At 42.2% G+C, this 22,137-nt stretch overlaps 1 protein-coding gene across 3 annotated transcripts; it reads right to left on the minus strand.

Moving 5' to 3' along the window:
• Window positions 1–422: 422 nt before the first annotated feature.
• Window positions 423–21,768, minus strand: LOC127002939 (adrenodoxin-like). Of its 3 annotated transcripts, none has more exons than XM_050869257.1 (4): window positions 21,418–21,659; window positions 15,180–15,292; window positions 11,806–11,938; window positions 423–2,272 (listed from the first exon to the last, which is right to left on the minus strand). In XM_050869257.1, the coding sequence occupies exons 1-4, from the start codon at window positions 21,561–21,563 to the stop codon at window positions 2,179–2,181; spliced, it is 486 nt and encodes a 161-aa protein (XP_050725214.1). In that variant the 5' UTR covers window positions 21,564–21,659; the 3' UTR covers window positions 423–2,178. The 3 variants fall into 3 exon arrangements, with proteins under 3 accessions (XP_050725214.1, XP_050725207.1, XP_050725202.1); XM_050869250.1 differs by lacking the exon at window positions 423–2,272 and adding an exon at window positions 2,297–4,715 and having other exon boundaries at window positions 21,418–21,756; XM_050869245.1 differs by lacking the exon at window positions 423–2,272 and adding an exon at window positions 8,109–9,222 and having other exon boundaries at window positions 21,418–21,768.
• Window positions 21,769–22,137: the final 369 nt, after the last annotated feature.

The raw sequence follows: 22,137 nt of genomic DNA on the forward strand, positions 1-22,137 counted from the left end.
CCACTCGAACTAAATGACAATGATATGCTAGTCTAAAATAGATGGTTAGTTAGACTGTTTGTATACCTTTTTGGTGATATGTTAGCATGTTTCTGAATTGTGGGGAAAACTGTATTGCTCCAACATTTTGAGTAGCATAAATTTCTTACGATCAAGGTTGTAATTTATCTGGAAATGCAAGAAATTCTGTATTGCCATGAAGAGTTATCATGAAGTGGTAGTTTCAAGCATATATATTTATAGGCAAACCATTTCAAATACAGTCGTCCCTCAAACAGTACGGGGGTTAGGGACCCTGGACCCCCGTACTATTCGAAAATCCGTATAAAATTAGTGCCCCCCTTAAAAACACTCCTGGGTTGCATTTGAGAGAGGGAATCAGGACTCTCAGAACGTCCCGAGTGATCTCAGACACGTGACGCGGCAGCACGAGTTGCCAACTCAGCACGTCTGCTGGCTCCCGGCTGTGAGAGGTGGATTGCCTTCGTGCTGTGATGACGTCATCAGCAAATATAGCGGCCAAAACAAACACATATAAGCGTTTCCATTGCATTTCACCTCTCTGTGCTACCATAACCACTGCAGCTTCCTTTTCATCTTCTGTTGTAAGGAGTTCATCAGTCAGGACAGCTAGTAATGCATGTTAAACGTCGCCAGGAAGATCAGCATACGCCATTTTGCTACGAGTGAGACGCCATTACAATAACAACGACGAGGCTTAGTAAAAGGACGGCCTTTATCTCCACTCTTGCAGCACTCTTGGAGCACTGGCAGTTACTGCAGCAAGAATTTATTTTTCACTATGATTTTCAGGGTGTTGTCTCTGGGGGAGTAAGCCATTTCAAAGGCTGTAGTTGGAACCAAAAGGGACGACTACCTCCCGAACTAAGGCCAAGACCCAAGATGATAGATACAGCGAACACTGCTCTCATTCACGTGGTATGCTCTCCCTACGGCAACGTAACTCATCCCAAAACGTAATTTCTCCTAAATCTGAATTCTTCTTCAAGGTGAACACCTATATCGAACGCATTGGGGTGCTTTCAGCAGGTGTTTTGGTAGAACAGTGTTGCCACTCATGCCAGGGCTACTTGGTGCGACGAGCGGGAAATTTAAAAATCCTAAAAAAAAATCTTCCATGACAATCCGAATAAAACCGAAACCGTACTATTGGAAACCATACTATTTGACGGACGACTGTAGTCCGTTGAAGCATTGGTTTCCGTTGGTCCTTTCCTCCCCTCTGCTCTGCCACACAGTCCCAACACCTATTTTTTTCTCTCATATGTTAGCTACAGATAACATAGGAGAGGAAGAGACAGGAGCAGAGGGGAGGAAAGGACCCACGGAAGTCAACACCTCAACAGACTATTTGAATTGGTTGGACTATAGTGATATGTCCCTGAGAATGGTAAATATTCACAGCTTTCAAACCACTAACCTTAATTCTAGTAATTATCTTTGTATATTATAATTGTAAACAAAGATTGACTATGACTTTTATATGGCAGTGTCATGCTTAGGTGATTTACATTTGGTTTAACCCATATTTTATAAGCCATATGGTGAGTTATGCCAATTTCATTATTATAGTTCACAAAAAGGCTGTTCTACCTCCTTCCTTACATTTCTAATTTCACATTATAGAAGGTGTTAAAATTCAAAATGTCTTGTTGATAATGGGCCTTTCTTACACATGATCAGATGTCAGTAAATTCTTCTAGAGTATGCTTTGGAATACTGATGCAAATCTTAAATTATTTACATTTCTGACAGTCAATATCACTGAGAGTACTCTTAATATATTCATCTATTTTTTCTCATTTTAAAATAAAATATCTATTTAACTATAAATCTGTCCTTAACCCTTAGACGGCGTTGGAACTATATTGAGACGGTCCAAAATTCAGTCAGTCAGTTTTGTCTGGCAGAAATATAACAACACTTCCAGATTGGGGTAGAATCTATATATAGACGAAAGTTAAAACATCCATTAAGCGGAGTAACGATATTTATGCTACAGTCCTAAGGTCAGCAGTGACTATATATAGGCGACTGATTTTGGGGAGAGCTGCGCTACAATTACCGCTGCCATCTAAAGGTTAACATTTGTAACAGGTTAAATATTACAATGTCAACCAATAAAACTCTGTGGAGGGTGTGGTGGACTCAGAACCACTACGCACCGCGAGCATCTGCTATGCCCTCAGGGATTAGGACTGTAACGCCCTTCAGTTTCTTGTTGAGACACACCTGACACCCCAAGCGAGATCTGTAGGGAGGGGAGAGAAATAGGTTGGGTAGGTAACTTTTAATGTCACCCAAATAACGGTTTTGTTAGTAACTATGTTTTCCAGGCACCAATTAAACATTATTGGCAAGATCCTGGTGTGCTTCACATGCAAGGACACATAGTCACACACATTAATAAGTACATCAGTGTGGCCTCACTACTGGCACCTCACAAATGGAGGAGGATGATACAGCTATGTTCTTAGGATTTTTTTTATCAAAATTGTATGTATAAAATTAACACAACTGTACAAGGTGCAATACTATACCATTAACCTTACACTACATTCAACATGTCAGCTTCTCTATTGCTCTATGTTTTAACCCTTTCCATCCGTGACGCAGACGTCGGCGTCACAGTGTGGAAAGGGTCAAGAGGAAATGGAAGAGGATTAATCCTCTTCTAAACCTCTCAATCCTCCTCTAAATTCCTCTTCATCCTCTTCCATTTTCTCTTAAGAGGTTTAGAAGAGGAGTGACCCTTTCCATACGGTGACGCTGTCGGATGCCGACGTCAGCGTCGCCAGAGCGAAGGGGTTAAGGTGCCAGGCACCATGTGCTCCAAGCAATGCTGTACACAATGTTTGGTTGTCATCCACTCAACAGATCTGACAGATTTACCTTCAAACACTATCAAAAATCTTGAACTTCTCAATCAGGAATCATCAAAACTTCCTTTCTTCACACAACTGTGCAGTCAAGTAAAATGTAACTCACACTTTTCTTGCTTCCATATTATTATACTCCATTCTTGAATCTCTGGGAGCCAGAACTCAGCAATAAGAGCAGGAACATTTCTAAAAAAATTACTTTAGTGTTTGATGATTAAGATTTCTAATTATCTTTGTGCCCAAAATATAATTTCTTCAAAATCTGAGCTCTGAAGATTCTAGAATTACTATATAAAGGACTGACACTGTATTTGTGATTAAGATCTGAATTGTTCTGGTTCACATAAGAATTTAGCAAGGCAGCTAAAACCATTACATATATTATTTTTGTGTTACAGAATCAAAGTTTTGGGGGCAGCACTTTTTTATGAGACCTATGTTGACGTAACACATCCTAGACACATGTGCCAGACTCAACAATATGTTCTCAATCACATCCACTACAAGTCCCATGAGCAAAGAATCACACCATCACTGTGTGTGTGTGTGTGTGATGATTTACTCCAGCTGAACATCTCATCCCCACCAAATTAAGCCAACTGAAGCTCTGGTAAGCAGCAGGCCACACTTACAGCTGCTCCAGTAAAGTTAAAGTCTTATCTGCCAATGACTGGGACATGTGTTCACATCTACACATCTGGCACACAGTCCCCATGTCTGGGGTTCACTGCACTGATGCAACTATTGAACATTTATAACAACTGAAGGGCTGCCAATGGGCTTCAGTTTTAGAATTACCATGTAAGCAATGTTCAACTCCAAGATACTAACAATCACCATTCCATTTCATTCACTGCTTACTACAAAACATAAGTACCCCACATAAATAAGCATAACATACTGTATGCATAAGATTTTTTTTAAAAAAAATATCCCTTTAACTGATTAAACCAATAATTTCTAGCATTTTGCAAATGTAAGACATTCATTTTTTTTCACAATGTATGAGTGGTCCATCTTCCATTATTTCAGACCCATACATAAGCAAGTTTCCACTCAGCTCAAAGAATACACTAATGATTTTTTTTCTTCAGAAAATGGTAAGCATCTCTATAGCCAGCATGGTACAAGTCTTCCAGTCCCTCAGCAGTGGGGGGAAACAAGGCACTCACAAACCTTGAAACATTGCTCAATGTTACAGCAACATCCTCATTTGCTATCTTCACAAACCGAGGCTTTTTATTCACACTCTTTGGACATATGTCCACGAGAGCCTCAAATGGACTTATGGTAATTGAGGGACTTTGAGTAGTGGGCAGGTTGTTGGTGAAGCCTCCATCCAAGAATTTTTCTCCTCTAAAAACAGGGAATCTAGACCCTGAGAATACAGGAAGGAAGCAAGAACATAATAAACACTGAATGAGTTCATCTCTTGACTCCCAGTGAGATACAATTTCATTTTTCATGTTCTCAACCTTAGTAAGAGATACAAACAATCTTCCATTAGCATGTAAATGGGCATCATGAGGCAGTGCTTCAAGGCCTAGTTTCAAATAGTCTTCAACATTGAAATTTGGATTGAATGGGCCCATCAGCCAATGTTGAGCAGCTACAGCAGTCTCAATGAAACTCGACTTGATTGTTCCTAATGGAACACCACACACCACACAAGCTGCAAGAAGGGACCCAGCAGAGGCTCCTGCTGCACTGGCATTCTTAATGAGTTTGGGCATGTGGCGATGAAGACACTCAAGAGCCCCTAGCTGGTACACTCCCAGGAAGCCAGAGCCAGAGAAAGTGAGACACACACCCCTAGAACATGCAGGCAAGTCTTAAGCAGAATTCCTCTTTGTTTTCAAGTATGACTCACTGGACTTAACACCTAGCCACAACTCCTTAAGAGTATTTGTTCTGTAAGAGCAAGATTTACTGAATCATTTATTTGTTTCCTTCCAATGTAAAGCAGTTCACATCAGTGCTTCATTAAGAATTTTAAAAGACTAGAGGCATCAGCTAACAAGTTTAAGACCAGAAACTGTTATAACTTGAGTACTATGCATTTATACCAAAATATATTGGCAATGGCGAGTCAGACAGCAACAACTTTCAAATAAGCAATTACCTCACACTCCAGGGAAAAGTTAAATAAGCTTATCCTAAGGATATTATTTCTTACAACAAGTTTCCGAAGTAGCCTTACAACCATCCAAGAATAATACATCAGCTTTGAAAAATAACATACCTACTGAAAGTAAAGACTTATGACATGATGAGCACCATAAGAGAAATAAGTGATGGGGGAAATATCCTGAATACATTTTACTTACATAGATACATATCACAGTATAGTAAGTAATCAACCAATGGGAGCATCAGAATTAACATAAGCTGCAAGCATTCCCTATCATAACAAATGTCGGTGCTCCGTCAGTACACAAACCGCTAGGATACAGTCAGTTCTTGACTTTCAGGCATGAACCCAGACTACTCAGGTCTCTGCAGTTGGCTATGAATCCACATGAGCAATAGATGGATAAGCACTTTGTCTGACACACTTGTGTAGTGTAAAGGCAGACACACTATACGATGCGGCCTGTCCGGTGGCCGGAAAGTGGGCGGAGCTAGAGGCCTTAAGGCAGTGTGTGCGGGTGTAATTTGTGTGGTGCGGCCTCACGACACAGCTGGATGGCCTTCTGTTTATGTTTGAAATTCCATCTGGCACGGCCCGCCGCCTCACAGTGTGTGTCACCTTGTGGCGCGGCCTTGAGGCAGGAATTATCTCAGAGCGATGCTGACAGCCGTGGTGTACACATTATCTATGCTCCACGATGTCTGACGTCTGGATAAATATAGACTTTTGGATCTGTTTTATTGATGTGTACAAGGAACATCCATGTTTGTGGAACATAAATTATGTTTTGTGTTGTTGTCGTCGCTGCGGCGGTGGGGTTCAGAGTGACGGCCGCCGCCTGGTATTCCATGAGGCCGCCTCATAATGTGTATGCTTCATCCGGTTGACGAGGCTCCGCCCACTTTCAGCCACCGGACAGGCCACATCGTATAGTGTGTGTCCGCCTTAACACCACAGTAGTTGTTGCAATCCTGACAGTCCCCTTTCCCTTTGCAGATAGGAATGAGCAGCCCACTCTTCCATTCAGGATTGCATGCACCTCATGGACACTGCTACACCTCCAGCTTTGAGCAGCCCCATAATGATGTTACAAACACTAGCTTAACCTTGCCACAGCCTCTCTAACCTCATCAAGAGAGGGTGAGGTTTTGCCAGTGGGTGGGTCACCATCCACTATTTAGAACCTAATGGTTAGGAGCTGCCCACGCAAAGAGTCCGCCTTGTTCAGCTGCTCAAAGTACGCAGCCCAACGAACCCTTTGCCCATCAATGTCTGACATGATTCAACCATCTGCTGTTTTTATAACACTAACATGAGAGGGAGACTTTAAAATAACCCACGTCAATGAGTGCATCTCGAGGGAGCACTGATCTAATATGGAGTCAAGTTCAGCATTGAATACCTTCAATTTAGTTTTCCACATCTCAAAACGAGACACAAAGCAACAAGAGACATAAAGCCCAAAGTGTGTTACAGCCTCACTTGCATTATACATGACAAATTGGTGCAGTTGGCTGAAGATGCCTATAGCTACTAACCCCAAAACAGAGGTACCGTTGCTCAGGCCAGGCCAATAGATGTACCCTCCACTCCTGATCTTACCCCTGCCAGGCCTCCTCATCTCAGTCACACTTTATCCATCTTCAACTTTCTGAGCTCCTTTGACAAGTGAAGCAGTGTATCAAGACACCTCTCCACCCAAAATTGACCTCTCTTTTGGCCAGTTTTTACTTCCGTCTATTATGGGAGTGGTGAGCAGCAGGCATTTTTTTCTACACTTTTTGTTGCCCTTGAGCCGTCTCCTTTGTTGTAGAAATAATTAAATAAGTAAATAAATAAAAAGTAATGCCTGAGGCTTTCCTATTTAAGTTCTGTAGCACTTGTTAAGTCACCCCTCTCCACCTTCCCCTGTGGATATGGCCACCCTACGTTTATTTTTACTCCCGTTCTGATACTTCATCTCTCCCTCCCTTAGGGTGCAGCCACACTGCACGCGGGTTGCCTAGCGGGTCAGAGGCAAGAACAGACACGTGCTATCTAATACGAGTGGGCATACCGGACGCGGGTAGCGGGTTCCCTCCAAGCTTACCCACTCGTATTAGATAGCATGTGTTTGTTCTTGCCGCTGACCCGCTAGGCAACCCGCTACCCTCTACCCTCCCAGCAAACCGCATGCAGTGATGGCGCCACTATAAACACTCGCCTGCGCCAGAACGGGCTGGACCAACCATCAGGCCCCACCTGGAAGAAGCCTTGGGCCGACCATCAGGCCCCACCGGGAAGATGCCTACCGGTGCAATAGGCAGCAACGTAAAAAAAATATAAAAAAAATAAAAAAATAAATAAAAAGTACCCTAACTCTTCCATCATTGACATTGTTTCTTACGCACCTCCTTTATCGTCTTTCTTGTAGCAATAACCCCCCTCATCACCTCTCTCCATTCTGCAAGCATCTATTTCCTCTCACATTTCTCTTTTTTAATTTAACATAAGGAGTCTGCAAGAGTCCAGGCCTATACAAGGCAGCTCCTGTAAAGCTAACCACATCTCTCATCCCCTATCCTCCCCATCCATGAATTTATCTAACCTTTCCTTGAAGATATCTATCGCACTGGCACTCACCCCACGACTGCCAAGCCTGTTCCATTCACCCACCACTATTAGTAAACTAATTCTTGCCTACGGCTTTTGAATCTAAATCCATACAACTTAGTCCCACAATTCTTTCCCTCCTCCATTTTTAATACCTGCCCACACCACTCCTCCTAGGCCTTCTCCTCATTTTCATCAGCTATTCATCATCATCATCATCATTTTGTTTAACATCCATTTTCACTCTTCCTGAGTGGTTGGATGCTTCATGGCTCTCCTCCATTCTACTCTGTCTGTTGCCCGATGCTCATCCAATCCCACCAACACCAAGTCTTCCTGTATACACCTTCTCCACATTTTCCTAGGTCTACCAACTGGTATTAGTAGAGTAACTTGGTACCCACAATATTTTGCCAATGAGAAAAATGATCATCAAATTAAGCATTTTGGACTTTTCAAATAAAAACACTGTAAGTTAAGTTAACTCAATCATTTCTACGGGTGAGTAAAATCACCATAAAGTACATTTTATACAAGTCAGGACAGGTTCAGTAGCCATTACAGCCTCATCACCCCCAGAATAGTGATGCTTACAAATAGAAAAAAGAAAAAAAATTGAAACATCACATTTGAGCTACAAGAGTAACTTGGTACCCACAATATTTTGCCAATGTGTAAAAACTGAGTCCTCTATACAGTACTTTTCAGTATTATTTTTCCACAGAGAAACAAATGCGATCAGTAATTAAGCATTTTGGACTTTTCAAATAAAAACACTGTAGGAAATGTACCATTGTGCCAATGCAAACAGCCTTTAGACTTCAAGGAGCTTTCCTATACTACTACTACTTAAGCATTTTAAAATTTTTGCATTTCCTTAGAAAATGTAAGGCATCCTGGTAACCAGAGTAATAATACTGGTTCAGTATATATGGGGGAGGAGGCATCAAACTCCTATAGAGGCGTTCAAAATTATCATAAGTAGCATACATCTCCATGTTGGCCCACTTTACATTTCCAGTGCCTTTCTTCCCTCTGGGAGAAATGAGGGCACAACCACTGTATGGACTAATGGAAATTATCTGAGTATTGTCAAGTGGCTGCCGGTTTGTGTATCCGCCATCTATGTACCAGTCATTGTTAAACATTGGCGGCCGCATCCCAGAGAAGCCCACAATGAAGCAAGAGCAACGAAGTGTCTGAATCAAGTCTTCTCGGGAATCCCATTCAGAAACCATTACGTTAGTCATGTCCCTCATGCGAGTCATTGACACGTGGAGGCGGCCACTTGCTCTGAGATGAGCATCCGAAGGTAATGTATCAAACCCAACATTGAGGTGTTCTGCGAAATTAAAGCCAGGAGTAAATACACCCATTGCCCACTTCCTGGCCTCAGTAGCAGTCTGAAGGAAGCCTGACCTCACAACATTAAGGGGCACACCACAGACAATACAAGCACCAAGCAAGGCCCCTGCAGAGGCTCCATAAAAAGTAGCATTATGTAACAAGCTTGGAGAGAAGGAATTCAAACAGTCAATAGCTCCAATGAGGTACACTCCCAAGAAGCCGCATCCGGCCAGTGAGATGCACAGTTTCCTAAAATAAAATGAAGATTGCTTATTACTAACAAAGTAATGAAATATGCAGATTTTGTTCTATATATAGAAACAAATGTTTAAGTTACAGAACTGGAGATATTTAGCCACCAAAACTATCAAAGCCTTTCTACTTGCTCCTTTTTTTTATCATGAAGGATAGCGTTTTAAAAATATGTTGACGTTTCTATAACCTAACCAGAGTTGTATCAATCTTAGGGTCATCCAAGTTATGCAAGTAAACACCTCTGAACCAGAGCAAGTAGGATGTTTCCTTCCCCAAGTGGAGAAATAACAGATCTGGAGGTCAGATATGAGCATGAAGTTTTAAATAAGATCTGAGAATAAGTTTGGTGTCTCAGGGAAGCAAGTCATACGAGCTAAGGACACTGAACTAGGCAAAATTCTTTATAAAGGAATCAGGTGTATACAAATTTTACTGGAGGCAAAACTGTAATAGTTATATTGATTTATCAAGCACAAGACTGAACACATTTCACTTGTATTTCATCATTTCTTTACTTGCATTTCCAACAGACTGGGCCTAAGGTTTGGATATTCAGTTTTCTTGGTGTCAGACTCAAGGCTCTTCTCTACACTCAGGAAATGTTTAGCTATAAAAGACTAAGGGAAGGTTGTCTGCATATCTTACTAGTACTTATCTAACTCCCATTTTGGATAATCCATTTTCTTGGTGCCAGACTCAAGGCTCTTCACTACACTCAGGAAGTGGTTAGCTATAATAAACTTAGGGAAGGTTGTCTGCAAATCTTACTAGTACTTAATTAATAGTACTTATCTAATTCCCATTTTACATCAGCAGTTACATTTCTGTATCAAATTACTCAAACCTCATGATTTTTTTTTCTTTGCTCAGTAATTATGTACTTTATGAAAATAAATAGTTTTGAAATATTTCATACCAAGTTAAAATATATTGGAGAAAATTATTCATTCTTACAATGAATGATGTATATGAGGAAGCAATTTAATATATCTTACAATTTAAAAAAACATTATAATCTCATTACTCTGACTGAACTGGAGTGGAGAGTGTTGCAATGGTCTGTACAGTGCAATACAATAAGTTTATGCAGCTAAGTTCAACAGTGCTAATTACTGCAAGAATTTTTATGACAAGGTGTTAGGTATGTCAGAATGTGGTGCTCATGCCCTGTTATGCTGAGAGATGTACATATATATTGGACTACAGCAGTTATTCAGTTTAATTTCATGCTGAATGGAGCTTTAGTATCAACTACATTTTGTATTTTTCAATCTTGTAAAGAAGCAATTTAAATATTCTTACTATACTACATGAATATTGGGCAAGTGGTCACCAACACTGAAAAATCCACAACTATGGAGGGGTAGCATGACCCACCTACAAAATATCATGGATTTTGGCCACAAGTAGATCACAACAGGTCCTGCTTACAAACAACAGACCAATAACCCAGTGACAGTCCTGGCAATGACCATCCCACCACCCAGCACCTCATTCCAGCAACATTGCCAGGTTGTCGTACTCTGCCTCTTATGTTTGCCGATTTCCGACCCCAAAACTGCTTTCAACGCCCAAATACTGCCTTCATATATGGTTATCATTTAAATGGTTGATTATTGGTGTTTCTTGACAACAGTTATGGGCCAGAAACCGGTAAATACGCGGCTCTGAGTACAATAATCTGGCAACCGTGCATTCCAGGCCAACCACAAGTGGGTGCTGTGCCCACAATATCTCCAGTCCAATCAAGAGAAGAGAAAGATATAAAGGAACAACTTCACCATGCTCCCAACACATGGTTACACTATCTCAGGACTTCACAAGTGGGTCCATCCATGTACTCTGCCTGTCATTTCAAAAGAGGAAAATGTGCCAAGAACAGAAAGGTGATCGCAACAGACTCAGCTGCCATAAAGGATACAGAATGGCCAGTCTTAATATTACTCATAAGTACAGACAAAGAAATAAGAAAAGACTGTGATGGTTATGGGAAAGAGACTGCCAACCCTTATCTCCATAAAGATAACACACTACTGTACTTCAACTTTTTCTAAATATAAACATCTTATCTAGGTACTGTCCTTGTATATTTGTTCAATGAATTTCTACTTCACATTACCATACATACTGAGACTAGAGAATACATGTATCCAAATTACAATTCAAAATCAGTGCTTTACTTTATGCAGCCTTTTTTACTACTTACAAGCAAATCCTTTATAAGAATACACTGAAAATAAAAATAATGGGAGCAGTTTTGTGATTGAAGTGGCAGCAGGTTCATGACTGTAAACTAAATATTGGCCAATTATTGTTTGTATTCATTTTTTCCAGACTTATACTTTGTCAGCAATAATGTAGCTCCACAAATAATGATTCAATAGCAACATGAAGCTGAGCATTCCACATGGAAGCCAATACAACACAGTCTTATAAATGGGACAGTTTTCTTAAATATGTCTAAGAACATCAATAGGCTTGTCAGGCTATGAGGCCCGTTCTAGAAAAGTCAGGCTGGTTACCTGTATTCTCCAGTGTTACAAGTCGCTGATGAATCACAATACTATGAATACTTACGTGTCTGTGAGGCCATACGCCAGGTCCAGCATGTCCAGCTCTTCATCTGTGCATATTTCCTCTATGTTGTCAAAGTCCTCCTTCTTGAAGATCAAATGACACGTGGAGCAGGCCAAGGTCCCCTCACACGCACCTGCAAGAAGATCAAATAGCAATTCAGTTTCATATACCGACTGCAATGGAGTCAAAATTATATGTATTCTGTGTTCTGTATTCTGTGGTGTCAAAAGGGTGGGCGAGGCGACCACCCCACCCACCCCCAGTGTATGTCCCCACTGGCTGATTGTATTCTTGTGTCAGAAATATCAATAACAATAAATCATACATCCAAATTTCACTGGTTTAAGTTTCTGCAAAACCCTAACAGTCCAGATTACTGAAGGAAGTATATTAAAATCTTGAACAAACAACACTGCCAGTTCTTGAAGCCAGGAATTAATTTATAATAAATCCTAGTTATTGAGTGTTGCAGCTGCTTTGCCTTAAGGGGCTTTTACACTGGGCAAATTTTCCATGGATCTTCAGTCAAACCACGATAATAAATCCTAGTTATTGAGTGTTGCAGCTGCTTTGCCTTAAGGGGCTTTTACACTGGGCAAATTTTCCATGGATCTTCAGTGGTTCTCATATTTCCATGGTTTTCTGACGTGTCCACGATCTTCCAAAGCTACGGTAGATTTCACCAAAGGACGACAGTATTACTCACCATCACCATCAGCAGCAATAACAAACAAATGAGAACTACCCCAGCGGAAATCGTGGTCTGACTTCAGATCCACGGAAAATTTGCCCAGTGTAATAGCCCCTTTACATGTCTTATCTTCCCCTGCTATGCTCTCATTCTATATTATTTTCATCCACTCTCGCTTATAACTACTCTGTTCCCTCCTGGCTGACTCTACCTTCCCACAAGAGGCTGGCTGGTGCTGAGGGCTGCCGGGGTGTTGGTCCAGCTGGCCAGCCATTCAGCATCAGCCTGTTCCTTATAACAAACAGGCATCGACCCCTTCACTTTCCATAATTCTGTACCTTTTTTGAGTGTGTGTTTACCTAGTTGTGACATACGGGAAAAGAGCTACACTCGCGCTGTCCCGTCTCCATATCCTCTCTTATCCAACTTTTCCTTAAAATCATGAATGTTTCTTGCACAAATCAACTCCTCCTCCAGTCCATTCCATAGCTCAATGCTTCTGTTTGGGAAGCTAAACTTTTTCACATCTCGCCTACACGTGGTCGCCCTCAACTTCTTTCCATGTCCTCTCGTTTCTCTCTCGCTACACACACACAGGTCCTCTCTGTCCAGATTCTCCACCCCGCACGCCACCCTGTACACCGCTATCAGGTCTCCTCTTTCTCTTCTTCTCTCCAGGATTGTGAGCCCCATGCTATTGAGTCTCTCCTCGTAAGTCCAATCCCTAAGTTCCGGTACCATCTTAGTTGCCACTCTCTGTACTCTTTCCAGCTTTCTTATGTTCTTTTTTTCGTGAGGAGACCAGACCACTGCTGCATACTCCAACCTTGGCCTTATCATTGTAACTATTATTATATTATTATTTTCTTCATCATCTCTTCGCCCAAATACACAAATGCCGTCCTTATGTTCCTCAGCAAATTCATAGTTTGTCCCGTTATCCTGTTGATGTGTTTGTTCGGTGGCATGTTCTGAGATAATCACTCCCAAATCTTTTTCTTCCATTCCTCTGCATATTATCTCACTTCCCATCTTATAATCATATTCACATCTTCTACCACTCCTGCCAAACTCTTACATTTCCCAAGGTTGAATTCCATCTGCCATGCACTACTCCACTCCAGGTCCCTCTGCATGTATGTCTGTGTGTTGCCTGACAATTTTTACTCTGCCTCATCATCATTTTGTTTACCGCCCGTTTTCACTCTTCCTGAGCGGTTGGACGCTTTATGGCTCTCCTCCATTCTACTCTGTCTTCTGCCTGATGTTCATCCAATCCCATCACTGCCAAGTCTTCCTGTATACACCTTCTCCACATTTTCCTAGGTCTACCAACTGGTCTCCTTCCTTCTACCTCTAATCTCTCCACAGCTCCCAGCACTGTATTCTCCCATGCTCTCTTTACATGTCCAAACCACCTTTACTCTGCATGTATAACAATTTGTAAGAAATGACATCTTGCATCATTCCTATGGGTGAGTGACATCTTAACCCGTACAGTGTCGTCTTGCGTCATCGATAGGGGTCATGCCAGGTTGCACTTTTTCCTTTTTTTTTTTTTTTTACTTGCCCCTTAAATTGTAAAAAAAATTACAAATTATTTGATATATATATATTATTTATATGTGAGGAATGGAACCCTACAATGTTCAACCTCTAATTTTTCTCCGTCTCAGAGCTAACGATGTCATACCAGGAAAGGGAAATTTATCCTAAATTTTTTTTAGAGCCTATATTCTTTCCATTAGAAACACTTCTCACAACCCTAAAGCATGAGTAATGTATAAGTACTTCTTTACATCACAAAAACCTTAGAAAATAAACAGGAATTGTAAGTACAAGAAAATGATAAGATGCGCATCAGGCAACACCGCTCGCTTCAAGGCCGTCTGTACTACAACCGGTTCTCAAAGTTCAACAAAACACTATGAAGCTTCCGACGATAAGTTTTCATTTCCGATTACTCTGAACCATAATTTACAATTCCACATGTCTTACTGACTATAGAATCAAGGAGTAATTACCTAGAAGAAAGTAACTTACCTTCTTGTATAATGATTATGGTTGGAATGCGGACAAATGTACAGAAAGGCCCTTTAACATCCATTTAAAAATATGAAGACTTGTCAAATTATTCCTCTTTACTATCAGTGAACAATGTTGGATATACAAACAAAAATAAAGGGCATATAAGCCCTCAAAAGAGCTTGCGTATATATACGTACCTAACACTTCCCTAAGAGGTATGTGTATGTACGTACTAAAAACTGTATGGGTTAAGTATGAGCCTCAATGATGACAGCCACATAATTATCCCAGCAAATATAAAGACAAACAATGACCAGGCAAGACACCACAGCTGTGCTCATCTCCGTCACGTTGGCGCCTGTGGTGGGAGGGAACCCTTAACCCGACACAGGTACAGTGTGACATCCGGGTTACCACAGCTTACCTTCCCCAGGTTTCCCCAGGTACCCATTTACAGGCCATCCCAAAAAGAAGGATAAACAACTGGGTGGGCTGCACACTGACTGCCCGGGGCGGGATTTGAACCCAGGCCTGCAGATTCATAGTCAGGGACGCTAACCACAGCACCGCAGATGCTATAAACAAAACAAACCAGTGCAATGCAGGGCTAAAATCACACACCACTTTTAACTTACAAAAATATAAGTATATTTACCAAAGCCGTCGAGGTCGAGGTCATTGTTAATGGCAACATCAAGAAGGTTGTCCCCTTCCTTGCCCTGTACGCTGAAGGTCGTGCCGTCAGCTTTCTTGTAGGTCACCTCAATCCTAAAAAAGATCAGTAAATCAGTTCTCATATTCATATATATAGGAATGATTCATTAAATTTTGACTGGGAGATATTCTGTGAAACTTTCAATTTTACATTACGGTATCTTGGACCATTTTAAGAATCCTGACATTTAACTTATAAAATAGCTAAGAGAAAAAATACAAAGTGTGTGGCTATAGACAGGGTTCCTATACAATATGAGACCTTTCCAGGCTCCTGCAACAATCAACTAGTCCTCCGGGACTACTCAATGTTCTTTTCAGGACAAAGAACAGTGAAAATCTGTTTAGATGAAGAGTAGATTATTACCTTCAGCAAAGATTAACAATGTCAAAACATTATGTACTAATTTTTCCAGAGACCTGAACAACCCAAAAATTCCAGAATAATATTAGATTTTCAATTATCCAACCTCTCCTTGCTCCTGATGACACAACAACTGTCACCACTTTATACAGTACCCTCTCGAGTTTCGCGATGCTCGAGTTTAGCGCTTACAGTACCCTCTCGAGTTTCACGCTCACTTCGTTCCGAAGGTATAGCACTAAACTCGAGGTATTGAAAACACTGAAAAAGCGCTTATCTATTCCAACTCGAATTATATATATATATATATATATATATATATATATATATATATATATATATATATATATATATATATATATATATATATATATATATATATATATATATATATATATATATATATATATATATATACACATATACATACAGGTAACTCGATTTACGCGAGTTTGGTTTACGCGTTTTTAAAATAACGCGGGGTCCAAGTTCCAAATAAATGTTTAATTTACACGTTTTTTCCACTTATACGCGATATTTTATGGAGTGTCCACCAGATGTCTCACGCAACTGGACTCACACGGCCACACAGCTGAGCTCAGTTCTTCCCGCGCGCCACTTGAACAACAATACAGTACCCACGCTGCCACGCTACTCAACAATAGGGTGGGCAGGAACTGGTACCAGTACCGGTACTAACGGTACCAGCTATACGGTAAGTTACCGGTACCGGACTGCATCAGTACCGGTAGCAATACTAGCCAGTCGCTCATGGTGTCCCTCAATGCTTCCTCACACAAGTGAGGCTGAGACTGCCTGAGTGGATATCTCGGTGATATGGATACTCTCTCTCTCTCTCTCTCTCTCTCTCTCTCTCTCTCTCTCTCTCTCCACTGAATGAAGTGAATATTTATTTTTTGATAGAAACCTACCTCTTGTTTGATTTACACTGTTTTTGATTTACACGACCTCTTAAAGGACACAATACTCGCGTAAATCGAGAGTTACCTGTATATATATATATATATATATATATATATATATATATATATATATATATATTTTTACATGTGGGCTATGGCACCAGTAGACTACCCATCTGGGCCTGATGGTCGGCCCCGAGCCCGTCATGACAAAGGCAACTGTTTATAGTGGCGCCATTATAATTGGCTCATGCTGCCCCCCGGAGCTCACTTTTTTTCCTCCTTTACTCCTTTGTTATCTCGAAATACGTACCTTGGTAAAAGGAAGAAAACAGGAAGAGAGAACGGGTCGTTTTAAAGCCACAGATGAAGCCTTACGATTGGCTGAGCTCTGAAAACATGCTTGTGATTCGCTGGAAGTCCGATGACGTCATCGCCGGCACTCACCCGGTCAGTGGCCTCGCTGCCTTGGGGCAGTGTCACACTGGCCGTTTTCCTCTCACCGTTGTGGGTACTGGCAACGCCCATGCACCCATCCAGGAGCGAGTTGTCAGTTGTCCGTAACCTGGTGTCACACTGGGCCCTTTTCTTCCCACCGCGTTGGCGGCAGCTTGGGCAACCAGCAAATCAAACTTTTCCGGGTGTGCGTCACACACGGCCAAGGTCGGCTGCCCGTATCCACATCCACAACATAAACAAAGCACTTGCCCGGTATCGACATGGCTGCGGCGCCTGCTAAAGTAAGGGCTGCCACGGCTTGTGCTGCCATTACCCAGGTTATGGACTTGCTGCATCAGTTAAATGGCAGGAAGAAGCTGTTGTGGGTGTGGCGTGCTGTGGGTCCTCCGTGCCAGTTTTCATTGTCACCATTGCGCATGAGCGGCCAACCCACCCATCTAGACTCCGACCACATAAACACGTGGATCGAGTAACAACAAAGACACACCCACACACGCACGCACACACCAGACTCATCATGAACCATGGCAGATGTTTCTCACAAACAGAAAAGGGTTTCCCATTTCCAAGTGTGTTAGAACTTATTTGGTGAGTGGTTCATACAAACCAAACATACCCAATGGCAAGAAGAGAGCAGTGTTCAAGACAACTGCTCTCTTCTTGCCAGGAGCTAGGAGGTTTGGTTCATGTGAGTGAAAACGGCCATTGTACGTGACACCACCTTAAAGCAGTGAAGCCGCTGATACGGTGAGCGTCGGCGATGACCTCATCGGACTCCAAGCAAATCACAAGTGTGTTTTCAGAACTGGCAGCCAATCGTAAGGCAGCCGCCTTCAACTGCGGCTTCAAAACGACCCGTTTTCTCTCTCTCTCTCTCAATAGCCACAATGTTTGGAGGAAAACTTCCAGTGTGATACTACCTTTAAAGGTAGCGTGCATGACACCGATGGTAAGTAGACGTGACCCGTACGTGTCAAAGCAGCGCGAAACTCGGGGTGATAATGCGCGAAAGTCGGGATGGTAAGAATTTAGGACTAACCGTGAAACTCGGATAGCGCGAAACTCGAGAGGGTACTGTTGTCCTAAATTCTTATCATCACGAGTTTCGCGCATTACCGCCATGAGTTTCGCGCTCCTTTGACATGACACCTAAGTTCAGGGTGAAGTGTATAAGTGCGCACTGTTAAGTAACTATAAGGGCCACTTTCACTGTCACTTTGTTTGTTTTGATCATTACCAATGGCGCCGATCGCTGCTCACCGTTGCCAGATTGTTGTACTCGGGGCATAGTATTTACCGGTTTCTGACGCCTAACTATTGCCAAGAAACATCAGGATCTAACTCTTTCAATGATAACTATAAATGAGTTTCGTTATTGCAGCCCAGAAGACAGGTTAGGGGTAAGATGTCAGGAAATATAATCGGCTGAGTACGACAATCTGGCAACGTTGTCGCCGCTTAGTATTTCACATGAAACTGGCTGATGGGGTAGTGACGGCTGCAGACGAAGCGAGAGATGTTGAGGGTGTGTGATAAGTGCGGGGCTAGGCTAACCCCGCAGCCACCACTACCCTATCGGCCAGTTTCACGTGGAAATGCTATAGCGGCGATCGCCGCCATTGGTAACGATCAAAGCAAACAAAATGACTGTGAAAGCTGCCCTAAGTGCATGTTGTGAAGCATAAAAGTGTGGAGGAGGAGGACCTATATAAGAAGTGATACAAAGTGTTACAGGTCAAAAGAAGGTCAACACTGGCCGGTGTTGCGAGAAATATCTCCCTGATGAAATTAGTCATTCTGCTGTCCACCATAAATGCGCGCTGTGGATTGTAAGGCAGCTGCCTTCAACTGCGGCTTAAAAATGACCTGTTCTCACATCCAATTTCCTGCCTATTACCAAGGTACATATTTTGAGATAACAAGGGAATAAAGTCTAAAAAATTGTGATAAGGGAATAAAGTAAAAAAAAAAAAAAAAAAAAAAAAGTAGTTATTTTCCATGGGTCGGAACCAATACATGGATTTCAATACCTAGAGTTTCGCTGTCCTCGAGTTTGGCGCCATACCTTCGGAATGAAGCAAGCGCGAAACTCGAGAGGGTACTGTATAGTTAAGGGACTAAATACGTGTCCCTTAACCATAAAATGAAGGTGGAAAAACGCATTATACATAAGCGTGCTTTGTTTTGATGGCAGGGTCTGGCGGCGACGGCTCTTGCTCTTGCAGTACTGGGAGGTGAGCAGTGTTGCCAACGATCCAGTTAATGATGGTACGCTAGGTTAGCGTTGGTATACTTAGTTAGCGATTAGCCCACGCATGTGAGACCAGGTCTACCACGCCTGGTTTTTTTTTTTAGAACATGCACCTTTACCTAATACTATACCCGGCCCAAACCTTCACAAAAACCTTTGGGTAGAGATGCATGTTCTAAAAAAAAATTAAAAAACACGCATGGTGGACCTGGTCTCACAAGCGTGGGCTAATCGCTAACTAAATGTACCACCGCTAACCTAGCGTACCATCACTAACTGGATCGTTGGCAACACTGCTCACCTCCCAATACTGCAGGAGCAGGAGCCGCCGCTGCCGCCACCAAAACAAAGCACACGTATGTATAATATGCCTTTTCAATACCTTTACCACTTTTTCTTTACTTTTAATTTTTTCCGCCTTCATATTATGGTTAAGGGACATGTATTTCGTCCTTTAAGTATAATATGGAGGCATAATATCGTATTTTGGAGGCGCGTAATGAATCTCCACAATTACCTAAGGGACATATATTTCGTCCCTTAAGTATAATATGGAGGCATAATATCGTATTTTGGAGGCGCGAAGTGAATCTCCACAATTACCTAACTGACATATATTCCGTCCCTTAAGTATAACATGGAGGCGTAATATCGTATTTTGGAGGCGCGAAGTGAATCTCCACAATTACCTAACTGACAAATATTTCGTCCCTTAAGTATAATATGGAGGCATAATAGACATATATTTCGTCCCTTAAGTATAACATGGAGGCGTAATATCGTATTTTGGAGGCGCGAAGTGAATCTCCACAATTACCTAAATGACATATATTTCGTCCCTTAAGTATAACATGGAGGCGTAATATCGTATTTTGGAGGCGCGAAGTGAATCTCCACAATTACCTAAATGACATATATTTCGTCCCTTAAGTATAATATGGAGGCATAATATCGTATTTTGGAGGCGCGTAATAAATCTCCACAATTACCTAAGGGACATATATTTTGTCCCTTAAGTATAACATGGAGGCGTAATATCGTATTTTGGAGGCGCGAAGTGAATCTCCACAATTACCTAAAAAATATATTTCGTCCTTTAAGTATGACATGGAGGCGTAATATCGTATTTTGGAGGCGCGAAGTGAATCTCCACAATTACCTACCTCATATTGCCTAATGCGTACACATGGGGTAGGCGAGTTACGGGTATGTGCCGCCTACTCTTGAACAGGGCAGGATAGGTTGGGTTAGGTTATGTAAGAACAGCTTGGAGTGACGTGGAATAATTCTGAGTGGGAATCACAATAAGAGTATAGGGTCGCATTGCCAGACATTTACCAAACAGGGCAGGATAGGTTGGGTTAGGTTATGTAAGAATAGCTTGGAGTGACGTGGAGTAATTCTGAGTGGGAATCACAATAAGAGTATAGGGTCGCATTGCCAGACATTAACCGAGCAGGGCAAGATAGGTTGGGTTAGGTTATGTAAGAATTGCTTGGAGTGACGTGGAATAATTCTGAGTGGGAATCAAAATAAGAGTATAGGGTCGCATTGCCAGTATTTACCGAACAGGGCAGGATAGGTTGGGTTAGGTTATGTAAGAATAGCTTGGAGTGACGTGGAATAATTCTGAGTGAGAATCACAATAAGAGTATAGGGTCGCATTGCCAGACATTTACCAAACAGGGCAGGATAGGTTGGGTTAGGTTATGTAAGAACAGCTTGGAATGACGTGGAGTAATTCTGAGTGGGAATCACAATAAGAGTATAGGGTCGCATTGCCAGACATTTACCGAACAGGGCAGGATAGGTTGGGTTAGGTTATGTAAGAATTGCTTGGAGTGACGTGGAATAATTCTGAGTGGGAATTACAGTAAGAGTAAAGGGTCGCATTGCCAGACATTTACCAAACAGGGCAGGATAGGTTGGGTTAGGTTATGTAAGAATTGCTTGGGGTGACGTGGAGTAATTCTGAGTGGGAATTACAGTAAGAGTAAAGGGTCGCATTGCCATTTACCGAACAGGGCAGGATAGGTTGGGTTAGGTTATGTAAGAATAGCTTGGAGTGACGTGGAGTAATTCTGAGTGGGAATCACAATAAGAGTATAGAACGGCCCGTGGTTAGTTTCGAAGTTGCGGCGGACTAACAGGGAAGAGTAAGTAAAGGGGCGGCCTTCCTTACCACTCCTTCTGGGCCTTGGCGGCGGCGGAGGCGGAGAACAGCACTCTCGTAGGCGCCGGGGACACCGTTGCCGCCAGCCGGGGTGTCCTGAGGAGGCAGGCGATCCTCCTGAGCGCCCCGGAACACACCAGCGAAGGGAGAGCCATGGAGAAGCTTTTTACAAGTCACGATGACGAGGAGGTGACGGTCACTGCCCGGCGCCCCTTCCTCCAGCCCAGGGGCAGCCCACCAATGCCAGAATATCGTACTCAAACCATCGTATTTACCGGTTTCTGACCCATAACAATTGCCAAGAGACACCAATAATTAATCATATTAACGATAAATATATGTGAAGGCAGTTATCGGGGGTGGAGGAGACAGTTTTTTGTGTCGAAAATTGGGAGATAAGAGGATGAGTACGACAATCTGGCACGGTGTCTCCTGCGGCCGCCACCAATGCCAGAATGTCGTACTCACACCATCGTATTTACCGATATCTAACCCATGGCAATTGCCAAGAAACACCAATAATTAACTATATTAACGAAAACTATATGTGAAGCCAGTTAATGGGGGCCGAGGAGAGGTCAAAGAATGTCACAGGGGAGAGGACATATTGGTCATAGGCTTACACACACACACACACATACACACAGTTAGGGCATTAAATATAAGGTTACAGGATTAAGGTTAGTAGGTCAGGAAAGGTCACAAAAGGTCACAGGACAATAGGATACA

Source organism: Eriocheir sinensis, chromosome 2 (genome assembly GCF_024679095.1).
Source record: "Eriocheir sinensis breed Jianghai 21 chromosome 2, ASM2467909v1, whole genome shotgun sequence".
NCBI lineage: Eukaryota > Metazoa > Arthropoda > Malacostraca > Decapoda > Varunidae > Eriocheir > Eriocheir sinensis.

Bases quoted from the DNA above. Each gene is read 5' to 3' on its own strand.
- LOC127002939 (XM_050869245.1), bottom strand. From the start codon at position 21,563: ATGGCTCTCCCTTCGCTGGTGTGTTCCGGGGCGCTCAGGAGGATCGCC. The intron at 11,939-15,179 runs GTAAATATACTT...ATCTTCTTGCAG, and splicing joins CCTCGACCTCGACGGCTTTG to GTGCGTGTGAGGGGACCTTG. The intron at 9,223-11,805 runs GTAAGTATTCAT...ATTTTATTTTAG, and splicing joins GCGTATGGCCTCACAGACAC to GAAACTGTGCATCTCACTGG.